Source organism: Dipteris shenzhenensis, chromosome 32 (genome assembly GCF_047967505.1).
Source record: "Dipteris shenzhenensis isolate YYH24624 ecotype China chromosome 32, Dip_SZ_1.0, whole genome shotgun sequence".
NCBI classification, from domain to species: domain Eukaryota; kingdom Viridiplantae; phylum Streptophyta; class Polypodiopsida; order Gleicheniales; family Dipteridaceae; genus Dipteris; species Dipteris shenzhenensis.
In genome coordinates, this window is record NC_141627.1 from 28,542,563 (window position 1) to 28,558,992 (window position 16,430).

The window sequence follows — 16,430 nt, forward strand, 5'->3', positions numbered from 1 at the left end:
TGCCAAGGTTCATGGACAATGAGGCACATATCAACTGATTGTTATAAAGAAGAAATTGGAGTACGAATCAACTTATACGTTGTTGCTCATGGATGCAATGACTAAATTATTTCCAACACCCCTATACAAAAGCACTAATGTAACTATAAATAGTGAATGGTATAATCATTTAAATGCACTCAAAGAGCAACAAAGTCGTGAATGTAGGAACGACATGGAGCCAATGTTGGAGGACAAGGAGAACAATGAGCTCGATACAAACACATTGATACACAACCTCATTAATGCAAAGCAAGTTCTTGATTATGAAGGCTCAATGCACTTCATACCTCCATGTGAGAACCAAACGACATTAGGATTATTCCAGGATAAGAATAGTGAGGAATTGAATTTCCCAACACTATTTTTTAGGTCCACTACGTGCATTTGAAACAAGTTAACATACTTGGATACTGTAAAGTGATAGTTGACAAACAAATCATCAAAATTCAGTCAAGACATACCAAGTCAGAACTCAATAGATGAGGTTGACAGAATCATTTACCTTTAGGTACCATGACTTTACCATGCTTGTGTACGGATATGTCAGCGGAACTAACTCTATGGATTCAAGAGTTACTTGATTTCTAGAGAGCAATACTCGAAGATACGTAACCTTGTTCAGATGGAGTTGGTTATCAAAGATAGTGGCTTGGCATTAGCTTCTCTTTGATTTGAGTGTCATACTCAAACTGATAGCCAGAGTTTCGTTATTGGCATTGACTAACCTTCACACAGAATTTTCAACTTTCTGGTTAACTAAGGAGTAAGTTCTTAGAGGAAAGGGAGTATGTCATGTGCATGGTGTACCTAGGGTTGGATAGCACGTGAACATGGGTTATGGGATAGCTAAGGACTGGATTGCTATTTTTAGCCGAGATTGCTATATATAGAGATTACTTCATATGTAGTGCTCACTTTATATCGAGGGAGCTATTCATAGTGTCATGCTATCTATAGCGGGTTTAGTATGCACCCATATTTTTACGAGTATAGGCACTACAAAAGAGGATACACATACCTCTTCAGAGCATGAAAGAGAACCCCTACCGCCTAATATACAATGTGTCACCCCTTACATCAATCATACGCTCTTACTAGAACTAGGGGATAATATGATGGAGAAGCCCCAGAAGGATAAATCCTCAACTTCCTTTGAGGTGTCCCAAATGACAAAGGATACAACCTCAAAAGCAACTAAGGATGCAAGCTTGACGGCCAAGGTGCTAAACATGGAAGAGTTGGCCACCGATCTATTGAACAAGTTTAGCAGGCTTGGACCCTAGCCAAAACTCTAGCCATCTACATGGCCAATCATAGGTGGTATATCAAAGGTCCTCTGGATGGGCTCAAGTGTTATGGGTCGGATTGAGGATGAGTTTCTAGGTCAATGATAGGGTTAGATCCTGCGGGGTCGTGTCAATATGGTATCATGTATCACATAGGGATCCACTTCTTTGGGTACTGTGCTGATGGACCAAAGACGAGGCCACTCAACATTCCACGACTCGCTATTGCCTTCTACTTGGGTTAGGGATCATCTCTTGGCACAGTAAGAAGCAACCGTCACTCTTTCATCTAAAGACATGGAGTAGAGAGGGGCTTGCATGGCATCGTGCAAGTCAATATGGCTCAGATGGGTCCTTGAAGAAATGCGGGTTCCACAAGAAGCCGTGGAGATCTGCTACAATCAAAGTTGCATTGCAATTGCAAAGAACATCATGTTTCCAATGATAGAAGAAACACATCGAGGTTCACTACCAATTCATCAAAGAGCTAAAAATGGACAGCTCACCGAAACCAAGGCTCTTTCTCGTAGCAGATGGAGCATCTCATTCCACATATGGGGTTGGCCCACATTGAATCAACGAGAGAGGGTAAGAGTCCCCATATAATGACAAAGGGAGCAATAGATCTATAGGTTACGCAGGTTGGGCAAGGATGATGAGCAACTACCGCAGTCCTCAACAAAGGTGACTACCAACAAATTAGGGTTGCAGATTGCAACCAATCGAAGTAGCAAATCAGAGTTATTTATTGTGGGTGATGCAGGTGCCTCTAAAAGGCATGCAAGACTGGCCTAATCATCAGCAAAAAATGGCAGCTAAGGTCGGCCACCTAGTGGTTAACTTATTCGGATCAACTATATCTGGTTCAAATATGGTGGGCTCATTGGCTCAAATGCGCTATAAGCGAGAGTCTCTTGCCTCAGTATATGCATTCCACCAAAGCCACCTTCACACAGGTAACCGCAACCTTGCTCTTCTCTCAGTCTTCTGTCGGCCACACCTTGGGTTTCAGCTCATCCTTGAGCTACTACTTTCCCACATCAGTGGATGCGTAGACTAAGTATTTTGTGAAGTTCTTTGTGCTTTTTTATCTCCTACATATCTCTGCTATTGTGGTTTCCATTACAGCATCTGCTGTTCGATGTGTTTGGATGAGAGCCCAAGTTTGTCTTTCGCCACTCTGTGCAGGCACTATACCCAGCATTTGGCCTCTCACAATGTGCGCACGCACACCTATGAGAGAGAGAGAGAGAGAGAGATCTGTGTAATACCTCACGGGCCTATGGGACAAGGTACAAAGTACACCAAAAGGATGATCTCATACAAGCCCCAGTGGGCTGGAGCAAAGGACGCACTAAGGCCCTTGCTGAGAGCTAATACTGCTAAACTGAAAAATGGAAAACCTGATAAGCTGATAAACTGATCAATAGCTCTAACAAAATCAGATATAATCTGGAGACTACCTGAGAGCTGTAGCATGCTGAGGTCTGAGATCTAAGACTCCGGCTCAGAAGACAAAGCCTGGCACTGTGGTGGCTCGCCTGTAAGCAGTGAAAATATCTCAGATCTGTGTGTGTGTGTGTGTGTGTGTGTGTGTGTGTGTGTGTGTGAGAGAGAGAGAGAGAGAGAGAGATTCCTATGGAGATGTATTGTTGGTATTCTCCCAGTGGGAGTGAAATTGGCTAAACGACAAATAGCTTCACCTCTATGTCCAAGATGTCACCTTGCATCGGAGAGTATTCCGCATTTATTGTGGTTTTGTTCATATTCCAGAGACCTTCTAGATAGAATCTCCTATTTTCTATCTCTCAGATTTCCAGCACACAGGTTCTACAGGTTTTTCTGGATGTATGGCAAACTATCAGCTTCTTTGTCACAGTATTCTCTCTTCTTCCACTGGATCAGATACTGGGCCTTATGGACCCTCTGGCTGCAGCGCATCCAAGCATATCTGAATTCTCCTCTTCAGCATCCTTATGAGTTTTTCAGAGCCTCATTAAGGCAGTCTTTATATGATGCCTTACATGAGGAAGATTTGGATGTTTCTTGTATTCAACTTTTCTTTTACTGTTTCTGATGGATAGGGCTGTAGCTCTATTTTGAGCACGGCCTGGATGTAAATGAATGTTTTATAATATAAGTATCTTGGTTTTACAAAAAAAAAAATGTGTGTGTGTGTGTGTGTGAGAGAGAGAGAGAGAGATGGAGACGAATATAATGGCTTGGACAGAGTTGGAGTCACAAACTACTACAATCTACATGGCAAATCATAATTTGTAAGCAGATCACAAAGAAGAATTGGCATCCCGCTAACAAGAACTTTGAAAAATGATCAAGATCTAGCACATATCATCTCTAATGCAAACTTATAGGTAGAGAAATAACCAACTTCATCATGTCTAGATAAGCTCAATCCATTGAGAAGGTTGCCATGTCACTTCAATCAGAAAACCAAGAAACATTTATTGCTTCTTACACTGCCTTTAGGCAAAGTGTTTAGGTTAATGGCACAAAGCCTGCACAGAGCAACGAAAAAGTGGGTGACTAATGCAACCACGCTACGATTTTAGCCCCCGCTAATTCAGAAACCTGTTTATCAATGTAATCCTGGACATGCACGAATAGAAACGTCCTCAAATCATTCCTAATGTTCCATTATAGTCAAAAAAAGGTTGCAAATGCATGACACAAAAGTTCACGTACCTTAGAGAACAAAAGTTGACGTACCTTAGAGTTGTAAACACGTACACCATATTTGCTGCTCTTATACCACATGACTACCAGCTGATGAAGCCAACCAAATCAGACTCTCATATAACGATTTACATAAGGGTCATCTTTCTCCTCTTGCCGCTTCTTAAGGCTGCATCCTCCTCCCAGATTCACAATTCCATGTTAATTATAAAGCTTGAATATAAATGCCCCTTTTACAGGTGCTCTTGCTTGTCTATGACCTGTTGTTTGTTAGATACTGAGTTCCGTACCGTGCATTACGCTCCTCTCGTGCCTCCAAGGCCTCCACTTCTTCTCTTGTCAGAATTTCCACAACAGGTTCAAACAAATCCCATTCATTTCTTTTCCTGTGAACATAGGCACACAATATATCGGTAGAATGTTACTCATCTCCTGCGCAAAATTTTAGTAAATGACTTGAGATCTTGGTTTTTGTCCTCATCCCAATAAGAGAAAATAGTCTGTTGGGAATGAAGTTTCAAACGTTCATTTGAAAGGTCACATTTCTATGTCCTCAAAACCACCCTCTACCTCAAGACATTGTGTTATGCAAGTTATTGGCAGATCACAATATCTACCTTACAGCACTGCTTTTACTACTTGATCGTTTCATAAGTTCAAATGCAGACACCGCCTTACTGCAACCAAAAAATATACTGAAAGTTATCAATAGCAAAACTTTGGCATACTCGCACTCAGGCACTTAAGCAAAGGCACGAAAGTAACAGAATCCTATGGTGTGTGATAGTCAGAGGTGCAGAGAGACAAATTCAACCTACCTTGGCGATAACAAATTTAACCCACCTTGACTGAGTAAAATCCATCGACCATTCCCGGCGAGTTTTTTTGCTAATTCGAGTCTCCCTTCCAGATGATACACTCTGGACTGCAAGCTATTAAAGGCTGGAAACTGTTACATTCTACAGAGAAGACCTCCTTGATGATCCTCAAAAGGCCAACAAAGAAGACCCGCTTGATGATCCTCAAAAGGCATAAGTGGAGGAGCCAATACCAACCATTGCAGAACTTCAACCTCTTATCTCTCGGTGCTGTAACAACATACCTCATAAAGCTGTTCACGTATTGCCACAGCTATTGCAGGCTGTTGACACATTATTACGTTACGTAAGTGCAAAGCCTCTCTCTCTCTCTCTCTCTCTCTCTCTCTCTCTCTCTCTCCCCAGGACATGCCGGCCCAGTAGCTAGGTGCCTACACAAAGGAAATCCCAGGACATCACAACCAAGTCCTCGATAGGCATAGCAGTTAGCTAAATATGTGCTTGCAGCATAGCATAGCAAATGATATATAAAGTTTTCTCAGATTTTTGAATGTAACCACTACCACTTTGAGATTGGTCATCAGTCCCATAAATCCCAAAGGGTCTCTAGAGGACTTTAATACAGTCATATTATATCATCTCTCTCTCTCTCTCTCTCTCTCTCTCTCTCTCTCAGTGCATGCCAATTCTATTAGTACCATTAAGTGATTTCAGACAAGCAAGCCTCACAAGAAAGGGCACCTCTTTCCTATGTAACAATTGATTTAACATTCAATGCAAGGCCACTACACACATATGGAACAACATGCCAGACAGCGATGAACGAGAGAAGGCCCATAGAATTTACAGTTCCACAACCCAGAGGAAACATAGGCGAATTGACATAACGCAAGAACATGAACAGGCTCACATGCTTGCTAATCATGATTCCTCCATAGACGTTTTGGAGGCAAGTACAGGGAAAATGAAAGGATATCATGGGAGATTTCTCAGCCTTGCTGAATTATGCCAAGACACTCTATGTTTGCAGAAAAAGCTCTTCAGCACCATTATAGAACTGAAACTCAGCAAATGCGCAGAGACACAGGAAAAAGGGCATGAGGACAAGCAGGTTTCAGACCACCAAATAGCAATCCTAATCATCTTGTTAACATTTGAGTACTTATGGAGAAAGTTGTCTGTGGTAAGGGTCTATTTTGTTGTTTTGTAGATTTTAAAAAAGCTTTCGATAGCATCCCACCCAAAAGTTTACACGTACAAACGGAGAATATTAGGGTGCCCAAAAGTTCTACAGCAGCAGTAGCTCGCCTTTATGAGAAGTTCATATGTCAACTCATGACATATGAAGGTTTGACACAACCTTTCTTCACACAGGGGTAAACATGGGACTGACACAGGGATGCCCAATCTCAGACAAGCTGTTTGGGCTCTGCATTGATGAGCTGGAAACAATTGTGCCTCAGTCCCAAAACCCAGCCCACCCTTCACAACAAGTAGGGTGTCTGGAAGAGCCATGAAACAAAACCAAAAATAACAATAACAATAATTTAGTTGGCAATAAAGTTCTTGTAGTATTCAAGCATAAGCTGCTATCCGGGTTTCGATAGACTCCAAAAGAGGTAGTAGCAAGTCGATAAACTTCTTTGCCAATGCAAAGAATTTCAGTCTTGCATGTTAATGTGCACATTTTGTTACTTGCTTTGTGTGGGCAATAGCCTAGAGGATTGGTTGAGTTGGTTCCATAGTTGCACGTCAAAATGGAAACAGCAGCAACATGGAAACGGAGTTTCCGGCCCAAGCCAAAATGGTAGAACAAGAAACAGCAATATGGTACAATTTGTGTGTAAAATTATACATAATTCAATTATCAATATAGTGCTTAAAGTGACAAGTTATGCTACTTAGCATCTGCCATTAAGTCATGACTTCAGCATCTACGATTCTATGATCTATCATTCATGAATGATGATTCAAGAATCAACTCGTTATAACAATCTGAAACGGATTACAATTTGCAATTGGTAAGTAAAAAGCGTCCATAGTATCTACTATTATCCAGATTCCAGATTCGTTAACCATGTGACATGTCAGTGGTCACATATCAATGTCAGAAAAATAAAAGCACACCCATCGTAGCATCCATTATCATGCATCATGTCCAAAAAAAGGCAGGCAGCTGCCAAAGTAAACTCCGTACTGTATCAATGATGAAATAACATAGTCTAGACTAAGAGACTCTAGGGCGCATCTGAAGTGTCCCTAGGGCCTGATCTAGTAGTACTAGGATAGCACTGTCCAACTGAAGATACAGTACTCGTCTTATCTCCCTCATCTACAGCATCTGCATCATCCATCGACTAGTCATCCTCTAGCTCCTCGTCCTCAAATAAGTCATGAGTATCAGCGTCTGATGAAGTAGCATCATCAGGTGCAACTGAAGTGCTAACACCATCTCTAGATGGCTGCGATCATGTGCGGTGTGCTAGTGCCGACATCTCCTCATACAACATAGCATATATGTTCAGCCCCTCTCGTGGGATATCCGGAATGACTTTCATCTTCTCCACGTCCACCTCACTTGGCGAGGTTCGGGGGAGCTAGCAAAGTACTCAAGGAGATGGAGTTTGAAATGGCAAAACACCAACCACTCCAATTGAGCCATGCTCAATCTATTGCTCTTCTTTGTGTGGAAGAGGGCTCATGTGCTCCAATTTCTCTCGCAAGGACCCGAACTGCAGAACTCGTATAGCAAGGCATTTCTTCCATAATCCATTCAAGCAAAGATAGGTGTCAATAACTTGTTATTTATACAACTTCAAATTGCTTTAAAGTTAAGTTACGAGTGGTGAAGTTTCAAGTTGTCTCTTACAAAAATAAGAGCATAATTGCCATATTTCTCCCACCAAGCGACACGCTGAAATTGCATCTCTTGGAGCCTAGCCATAGGACCAAATGAGGGGCTGTGATTGTGGAACAACACAAGATTATTCTCCAATCTTCGTTGCATTTGCACATCACCACCCGTCCACTTTTGTAGGTATTGTTGCATCCCCTCCTCCAACTCCTCATTTTCATATTGATAATTGATCTTGAGCACGCCATAAGGGATGCAATACATAATTCCACCTATAATTCTAGACTCTATGGATGTCGTGGACCCTAAATCACACCACAACATACAAAATTTATACACAAACTTAAAATTGCAGCAATGAGCTTTAATAGTAATTCAGTAAATATAAATTGTAGGAAAGTGTTTCTATTGAGGGCCTCTCCAATCTTGTCCATAAACTCGTACAAGAGCCTTAACATGCTTCCCTCCATGTCCGTGATGCGAAAGCACCATGTAGATAGGATTAACTTTGAGTAATGTCTCCACCTCATTCCACCAAGCGTCATCCATGATCATGCGTGCAAATTTGACAAACTTTGCATGGCCTTTGTCATCCCAATCATTCCACTTTAGAGACATAACCGTGCATAGCAAGCCTTGGCACACTCGCACAAGCCTCTCCATCTTCCAACATCTCACCACAGCCACACAATTGCTGCCATTATCTGTCACTACTTCCACCATATTCTCCGCACCCATCTCCAAGATGGCTCCGCACATGTGGTTCAAAATGTACAATCCTGTAATCATTATACCTGCGGGAAGAGGTACCTACACACTCCTCTTATGTACATCCGACCATCCATCGCATAAGAATGTGCACCCATACTTTACCGAAGCCTCTTGCTGCATTTGTGCTTCACACATGTCCTCTCTCTTCTCAACTTTCTTGTGCTCAAGGCTTCACATGTAGGCCCTTCCCATTCATACCCAATGCGACTGACATCTCTCATGGCCTTCTTCCATCGCAAAGTCTTCGCCACGTACAAGGGTATGAATCCTTGATTGCCTGCTTTTCCTCGCAGCACTAAGGCCCACTCTCAATGTTCATGATGCCCCTCTACTTCTCTTTGAACCCAATGTGCTAGCATCATCCAATCGCTCAATGGCTCGGCCTCTTCTTTTCCTTCATTTGTTAAGGTCATGCGGTTACGCTTCCATTCTTGAAGGCCATCTTTCACAAGAGGCACAAACTTACAAGGTCCTATATCCTTGTTGGGAACACTCGCCAGATGGTCTTTCACCCAATGTGACAAGCCCCATTTTGCTTATGCCACAATAGTGGCATCTGCACTTCTTGAAGCCACCACCTCTTGCATAATTATCAATGTGGGTGACATGGCTCTAATACGCATCTTTTGGCATTGTGAAGAGTAAGTGAGAGGAAAAGGAGGAGGAGGGAGAGTATGAGGAGTAGGAGGATGGAGAGAGGAGGAAGAGGAGGAAAAGTATGAGAAGGAGGGGGGAGAGTGTGGGGACTCGCGCGGATGAGGGCGAGTATGGGGAGAAAGAGGAGGGAAAACAAGAGGATGAGGAGAGCAGTAGAAGGATGGAGAGGCTGAAGTAGACTAAATGAGAGGAGTAGGAGAGAAGTATGAGAGAAGTAGGAAAAAGAGAAGAGTAGCTGAGTGGAGAGGGAGGAGAGTAGAGAGGAATAGGACAGGGTAGGAGAGTGAAGAGGCTAGAGTAGGAGAATGGAGACGGCAGAGGAAAATGGAGAGGCAACAGGCTGGAGCGTATCCTTGACGATGCAGGCAGCGAAAAAGAGCACAACGCAACTAAAACCTTGTTCAGAGTTTTTTACAAAAGCACGTAACCCGAAACACCGTTTCACTGATTCAAAAACGGGTGGCAGCGTTTCGTGCAACCATGGTTGGTTCTAGGTCATAAAAATCTCGATGGACATCCATGCCACAACAACACTAATTGTGCCATCTTTGTCAATCTATCAACCACAACCCATATGGCATCATGACCTGTGCGCGTTCTTGGCAAACCCGTAATAAAATCGATGGAAATACTCTCCCACTTATTACTGGGTATCTCCAATGGCTGTAATAAACTCGCGCTCCGAAGCCTTTCAACCTTAGTCGTTTGACAAACTCGGCAACCTACGACATATTGTTCAACAAACTGTCTCATGTAAGGCCAATAGAAAGTATGTTTCACAAGAGACAAAGTCATGTGTACCCCTGGATGCCCTGCACTACATATCATGACACTCCCTAAGAATCATAGATCTAAGATCCCCAAAGTCCGAAACTCCCACTAATGAGCAAAAGCTACCAAACATAAGAAATGCACGAGCCTTATCATTTGTTGCACTTTCTATTGAATATACATATATTTATTTATTTATTTCTCTCTCTCTCTCTCTCTCTCTATAGAGGCTAACTCTCTCGATATAGATATTTCAATAAAGTCGAACAGTTGATCACCACTTGGAAAAAAATTCACAAAATTTGCATGTCCGCTAAGATGAAAAAAATATAAGAATATATCCAATCGTACAAATTCAAAATTTTGTTGTTCTAAACTTTTTGCAGTTGGGGCTTCTACACCCGTGTAAAATATTTCGAGAGAGATGAACAGCTGATCACCACTTGGACAAAAATTCAAAGAACTTGCACGTCTACTAAGGTGATAGAAATATATATGTATGTAAGTGTGTGTGTGTGTGTGTGCACGCGCATGCGCGCGTGTGTATACATATGTATACATGTATGTATGTATATATATGTGTGTGAGCGTGCGTGTGTGTGTGTGTGTGTGTGTGTGTGTGTGTGTGTGTGTGTGTCTGTGTAACACACATATACACATACAACCTATGTGACAAAACACACGTGCAAGAAGAAACAAACACATACACTTAGAAACATATAGAATGCATGGCAAAACATATCTTCACTCTCTAGCACTTGCATTATTCTTTTGTACCAGCAAAGGAAATGAATGCACATTCTAATCTGCAGTCTTATTTTGAAATGTCGGTCAAATATACTCACTCCAACTTCAGGGTCTTCAAGTTCAAGATCCTTACAAAGACACCTGGCGAACTCTTCCGGATCACTGTCAAAGTTTCCTAAGTCCTGAAGAAATCGAACACAATACGCAATTACCACAAAACAATCTCCTGCAAACGCTTCCCTAGCAATGATAAAGTAATTTATGCAACCCCAAGTATAGTTGCCATATCTTTTCTCTAAAAGTGAAGCTGGACCTTGATGTTTGCTACACCCAACCCCCCCAACCCCATTCCAAACAATCTAGAAAAAAGAATGCATATATATTTACACACACACACATGCATATGTATATGTATATGTATGTGTATGTGTATGTGTATGTGTATGTGTATGTGTATGTGTATGTGTATATGTATATGTATATGAATGTGTATGTGTGTGTGTGAGAGTGTGTGTGTGTTTGTCCTACACGGATATTTTCTCTTGATGTAATCTTTCAACTTACCAGTTTTCTAGCATAGGTATCTTATAATATAAAGCATTCAATGTGTGTGTTATTTTATGAATATTATATTGATATGTATGTACTTTCTTACTCACAATCTTGGACAAATGCATGGAGGAGATACAAATTAATAGGTGAATCATTTTTAACAGAGTGAATAGGTCAACCAAAACTAGTTGCCAACAGCCGGGTAAATAGGGAATGATGTGGTGCTATGCTCTGCATCAGCTTAGGCCATTCATCCACAATAGAGCTTCTGGGCATGTGCAAAGAGAGAGAGAGAAGGGGGGGGGGGAGGAGAACTCGAATCACATGATGGTTTTGGGGCCTAGAGATGAGAGCACAAAGCAAACTACAAATGGTTGTAGGGAATTGTAATGACCCTCTGTTCCAACCACTAACAGGAATGTGATCTTTTTACACAGAGACCCATGAGAGCCCACAAAGGGAGTTGCCATAGTGACAAGATATAAATGGGAGTCAGCACATAGAAAGGAGATGCAAAGAGACAGTGGTGTACGAGGCTCGGGAGGGGTGGCAGTTCTCTTTTTGTCACATATGAGACCCTATATATTTGTGATGAGGAAGGAGGAGCATTGTAACATGCAATGATTAATGATCGTGTAATGTGCAGCAAGACCTTCTTTAAATGTTGGAGGAGAATCTGCTCCGGCTCAATGACTTCTGTCTCGTCAATCCCCTCGGGCTGCCGCTCATCAAAGATATCTTCAGTGCTGGCCCAAAATATGGCTTCAACCATGCCACATGAAAGACGTTATGCATTGTCCAACTTTCTGGTAACCTCAGCTTCATGGAGACGTCATTGATCTTCTTCATGATGGGGAATGGTCCGAAACTTATGAAGGATAACTTCGGGCATCGCTTGCCCACATGTTTTAGTCTTTGCTTAATAATCCTCACATAAACACAATCACCCTCTTTATAATTGACATCTCGAGGAGACTTTGGCTTGACGCATGTACGTTGCTTGTGCTTTGGCGAGGCGGTCTTTAACAGACTCCGTGTAGTCTTGTTAGCTTCGAGGGACAGTGATATTATCCTCGTGAGGAGTGAAGAGAACCTCCTACCGAAAGCGTCTTCATACGAGGTACGCCCAATACTTGAGGAATAAGTATCGTTCAAGATGGCATGCATTAATGGAAGGTACTGCTCCCACTTGGACTGCGCATCATGACAATACGATCTTAGTACATTAAAAGCCAATTGATGGAAGGTACTGCTCCTACTTGGACTGCGCATCATGACAATACAATCTTAGTACATTAAAAGCCGATTGATTGTATAGCTTTGATTGCCCGTTGGTTTGCGGATGAAATGCATTGGTGGACATCTGGAGCTTGGTGCCAAAGTTTTCGAGGAGAGCCCTCCATAGATGTGAGGTTGATTTGGAATCTCTGTCCATGGTAATGGTCTGTGGCAATCCTCCAATCACAAACCAATCCGTGATAAATAAGCGGGCTACGCCTTCTGCACTGGCTATCTGCTTACACGGAATAAGCATACAAGATTTACTAAAACGATATGCGAGGGGGTCCCACAAATCCATCGTGATGTCCTGGAAAGGACCTTTGGGGATCAGCACTCCTACCATGTCACGGTGTCAGGTGAATGAATTGTTACAGAAGGGGCTGATTCAGCCAAGCTCTTCTCCCTATTGTTCTCCAGTCCTACTTGTGCAGAAGAAGGATGGATCTTGAAGAATATGTATTGACCACAGGGCTTTGAATAAGATCTCTATCAAGAATCGATTTCCTATTCCACGCATTGATGACATCTTGGATCGATTAGAGGCATCAACCATCTTCAGCCACATTGACTTGAAGAGTGATTATTATCAGATACAATCAGGCCCGAAGATGTACACAAGACTGCCTTCAGAACTCTTTGGGCTTTATGAATTTCTTGTCATGCCATTTGGTCTAACTAATGCTCTTGCTACCTTCAATCGCATGATGGATCGCATTTTCAAAGAGCACAGAAAGTTTGTGGGTACATTCTTGGATGACATTATTGTGCACTCGAAAGATGAAGAGGAGCATAGGCAACACTTGGCAGTTGTATTTGCAAAGCTCAGGAAACACAAGTTGCTGGTCAACACTAAAAAGAGTGAGTTCTTCATGCCAGAGATCCATTTCTTGGGACACATCATCTCACAGGATGGAGTAAGGATGGACCTTGCCAAGATAGAGGCAATCAAGAATTGGCCTCCATTGAAGAACCTACATGAAGTCCGTAGTTTTCTTGGCTTGTGTTCATACTACAGGTGCTTCATATGCCATTTTGCTGAGAATAGCTTCACCCTTACATGCTTTGCAGAAGAAGGCAGTGCCTCTCCATTGGGGGAAGAAAGAAATTGCAGCATTCATGATCTTGTTATCATTTTGCCAAACTTGCGAAAGCCTTTTGTTCTTCAATGCGATGCAAGCGGCAACAGTGTTGGTGGAGTATTTATGCAAGAAGGCAGAGTGGTTGCATATGAGTGTAGGCTGCTCCGAGATGCTGAACACAACATGAATGTGTATGAGCAAGAATTGGTAGCTGTTATACATGCTCTTACTGTGTGGAAGCACTATCTTTTAGGTGCTGATTTTTATGTGCAAACCGATCATCAATCGCTGTGATACTTTCTCACTCAGAGAAAGTTGTCAGAGAAGCACATGAAATGTGCTTCTCTGACAACATGAATGTGTATGAGCAAGAATTGGTAGCTGTTATACATGCTCTTACTGTGTGGAAGCACTATCTTTTAGGTGCTGATTTTTATGTGCAAAATGATCATCAATCGCTGTGATACTTTCTCACTCAGAGAAAGTTGTCAGAGAAGCACATGAAATGGTCAAACTTCCTTTCCATTTTTCATTTTCAGATTGTTCATGTGGCTGGAAAGAAAAATGTAGTGGCTGATGCACTTTCCAGAAGGCCACGTACGGAAGCTATGTCCAAGAAACCACAGGTATCTGCAATTACTATTGCTTATCACAATGAACTAGATCCCATGAAGGAGCAGTATGGTACAGATGATGCTTTTGCACAAATTTATGATCAGCTAATGGAGGGCAATCGGCATGATCATTATACACTCAAGGAGGGATGCATGATGATGCATGGTAAGCTGTGTGTAACGCAGCCATTGAGGCATAAGGTGCTCACTGAAAGTCATGCCCCACGTATGCAGGGCATAGGGGTATTGAGGCTACAATCAAAGCAGTGGAGCACTACTTTTATTGGCCTTCTTTACAAAAAGATGCTGAGCCTTATGTCAGGACATGCATCACTTGCCATAAGGTGAAGTATGGCAGGCAGAAACAGCCCGGTTTACTTCAGCCTTTGCCTATACCAAATAGACCATGGCAGAGCATCGCTATGGATTTTGTTTTTTATCTCCCTCGCACTCCTTCTGGTATTGATGGCATATGGACTATAGTTTGCAGATTTAGCAAGATGGCTCACTTCATTCCAGTAAGGAAGAAGATTACAGCCAAGCAAATGGCAAAGGAATTCTTGAAGTTTGTTTTCAAGTATCATGGGATGCTTGAGTCTATCCTGAGCGATAGAGATCCACGGAATACAAGCATGTTTTGGAGAGGTTTGTTTGATAACATGGGTACCTCACTGCTGTTTTCATCTTCATATCATCCATATTCTGATGGTCAATCAAAAGAGGCAAATTCTACAGCTTTGGATTTGCTGCATTGTTATGTGTCTAAGCACAAAGCAAACTGGGAACAGTATTTGCCGCTGATTGAGTATGCATACAACAATACAGTGCACTCTTCCACGGGTAAGGCACCGTTTGAAATAGTGGAAGGAGTGAGAAAGGTTCCTCCTATTTTGCATACAAAAGAGAAGATATTTGTGGCTGATGAGTATGTGAAAGACTTGCAAACAACGTGTGAAAAGGTTAAGTATGCCCTTCAACGCAGTCAGGACAAGCAGAAAAGTGTTAGAATTATAGATATAATTCAGCAGTGACCAATGTAATTTCATAAGCTAGTTAGGGGCACTTTTCCCTCTTTAAGAGGTTTTTCCCCCTAACCGCAGTTAGTCCACTAACTATGGGTAGTGACTACTAAGGTTTTGTCACTAGTACAAAACCTTATCTCTCACTCTTTCAGTTGTACTCTCACACTCTTCTATTGCAACTAAGCTTTCAAGCTTTAAGCTCTCAGCTCACTCTCTTGCTCTCTCTCTCTCCCCAAAACTCACATTTGGTATCAGAGCCTCGTTGAGCTCCTGCTCCCAGCCCAAGCTCCTCTTGCCCGGATAGTTCGTGCTCCTCCTCCTGTTGCATTCCGTCTGTACGCTGCATTCCCATTGGAGCACGCCATCCGTACAAACGTCGTCCGTACAGTTCGTATGATTGTATGGAACTGTGGTGAACTCGTCCTTGCAACACCTTCCGTACCACCATCGCAAGTTTGCTGTACAAATTTTGCGGGTGTGACAGTTGCCATACAGCTTGCTGCAAGTGCGCCATACCAACGTACTCTGCTAGCGCCGTACTCTATCCGAACATAGTGCCATACTCTGTCTGTACAACGCCCGTTCTCTGTCTGCATATCGCCTCATACGGTTCTGTGCAACTGTCCGTACATCGAATGTACTCTATCCGTACTAGTTGACTGTCCATACCGCCGTACATCTGTAGGACATTCAGTACAGCTGGTCCATACATCGTTGAGTGTCCATACACCATTGGCCGTACACTTGTACGGTTCTTACTCCAAGTGTGTACCAGGCCGTACAGGTTGTACTTGCGCACAAGCTCTTCCTTGCAGGTGATCTTTGGTAGGCACAATTTGCAGACAGCCATTGTTTGGCTTAGTTTTTGGGAGCACATTTAAGCATCTTGTTTGTTGCAGACATTGCAATCAAGTTGCAGAATCTGCTTTAAAAATTTGGGGCTTTTTGGTTCTGCTTGCAATCTTGCAAACAAAATTTGGGACTTTGCAGATAATTGCAAAATTTGGGGCTTTTAGTAAATTTGCTCCTTTCTCGTTGCAATTTCAAGCTCGAAATTTGGGGCTTTCAATTTTGCAGTACAATTTCTTGAAGAAATTTGGGGATTTTGTGATTACACTGCAATTTCGCAGTGAAATTTGGGGCTTTTGCAGACAGAGCGCAATTCTTGCAACATTTGGGGCTTTTGATCAATTTGCCCCTTTCTGGTTGCAATTTCGGGCCTATTTTGGGGCTTTTATGTTG

At 42.4% G+C, this 16,430-nt stretch overlaps 1 protein-coding gene across 1 annotated transcript in view; it reads right to left on the reverse strand.

Moving 5' to 3' along the window:
- Window positions 1-3,687: 3,687 nt before the first annotated feature.
- The window catches only part of BSH (transcription regulatory protein SNF5, putative (BSH)), a 32,200-nt gene continuing 19,457 nt past the window's right edge, over window positions 3,688-16,430 (reverse strand). The window contains exons 6-12 of the mRNA XM_087370788.1: window positions 10,739-10,822; window positions 5,125-5,163; window positions 4,866-4,954; window positions 4,640-4,699; window positions 4,313-4,408; window positions 4,056-4,191; window positions 3,688-3,935 (exon numbers count right to left, since the gene is read on the reverse strand). Coding sequence (XP_087226914.1) covers window positions 4,131-4,191; window positions 4,313-4,408; window positions 4,640-4,699; window positions 4,866-4,954; window positions 5,125-5,163; window positions 10,739-10,822 — 429 coding nt within the window. The 3' untranslated portion in view covers window positions 3,688-3,935; window positions 4,056-4,130. The remainder of the gene's footprint in view (window positions 3,936-4,055; window positions 4,192-4,312; window positions 4,409-4,639; window positions 4,700-4,865; window positions 4,955-5,124; window positions 5,164-10,738; window positions 10,823-16,430) is intronic.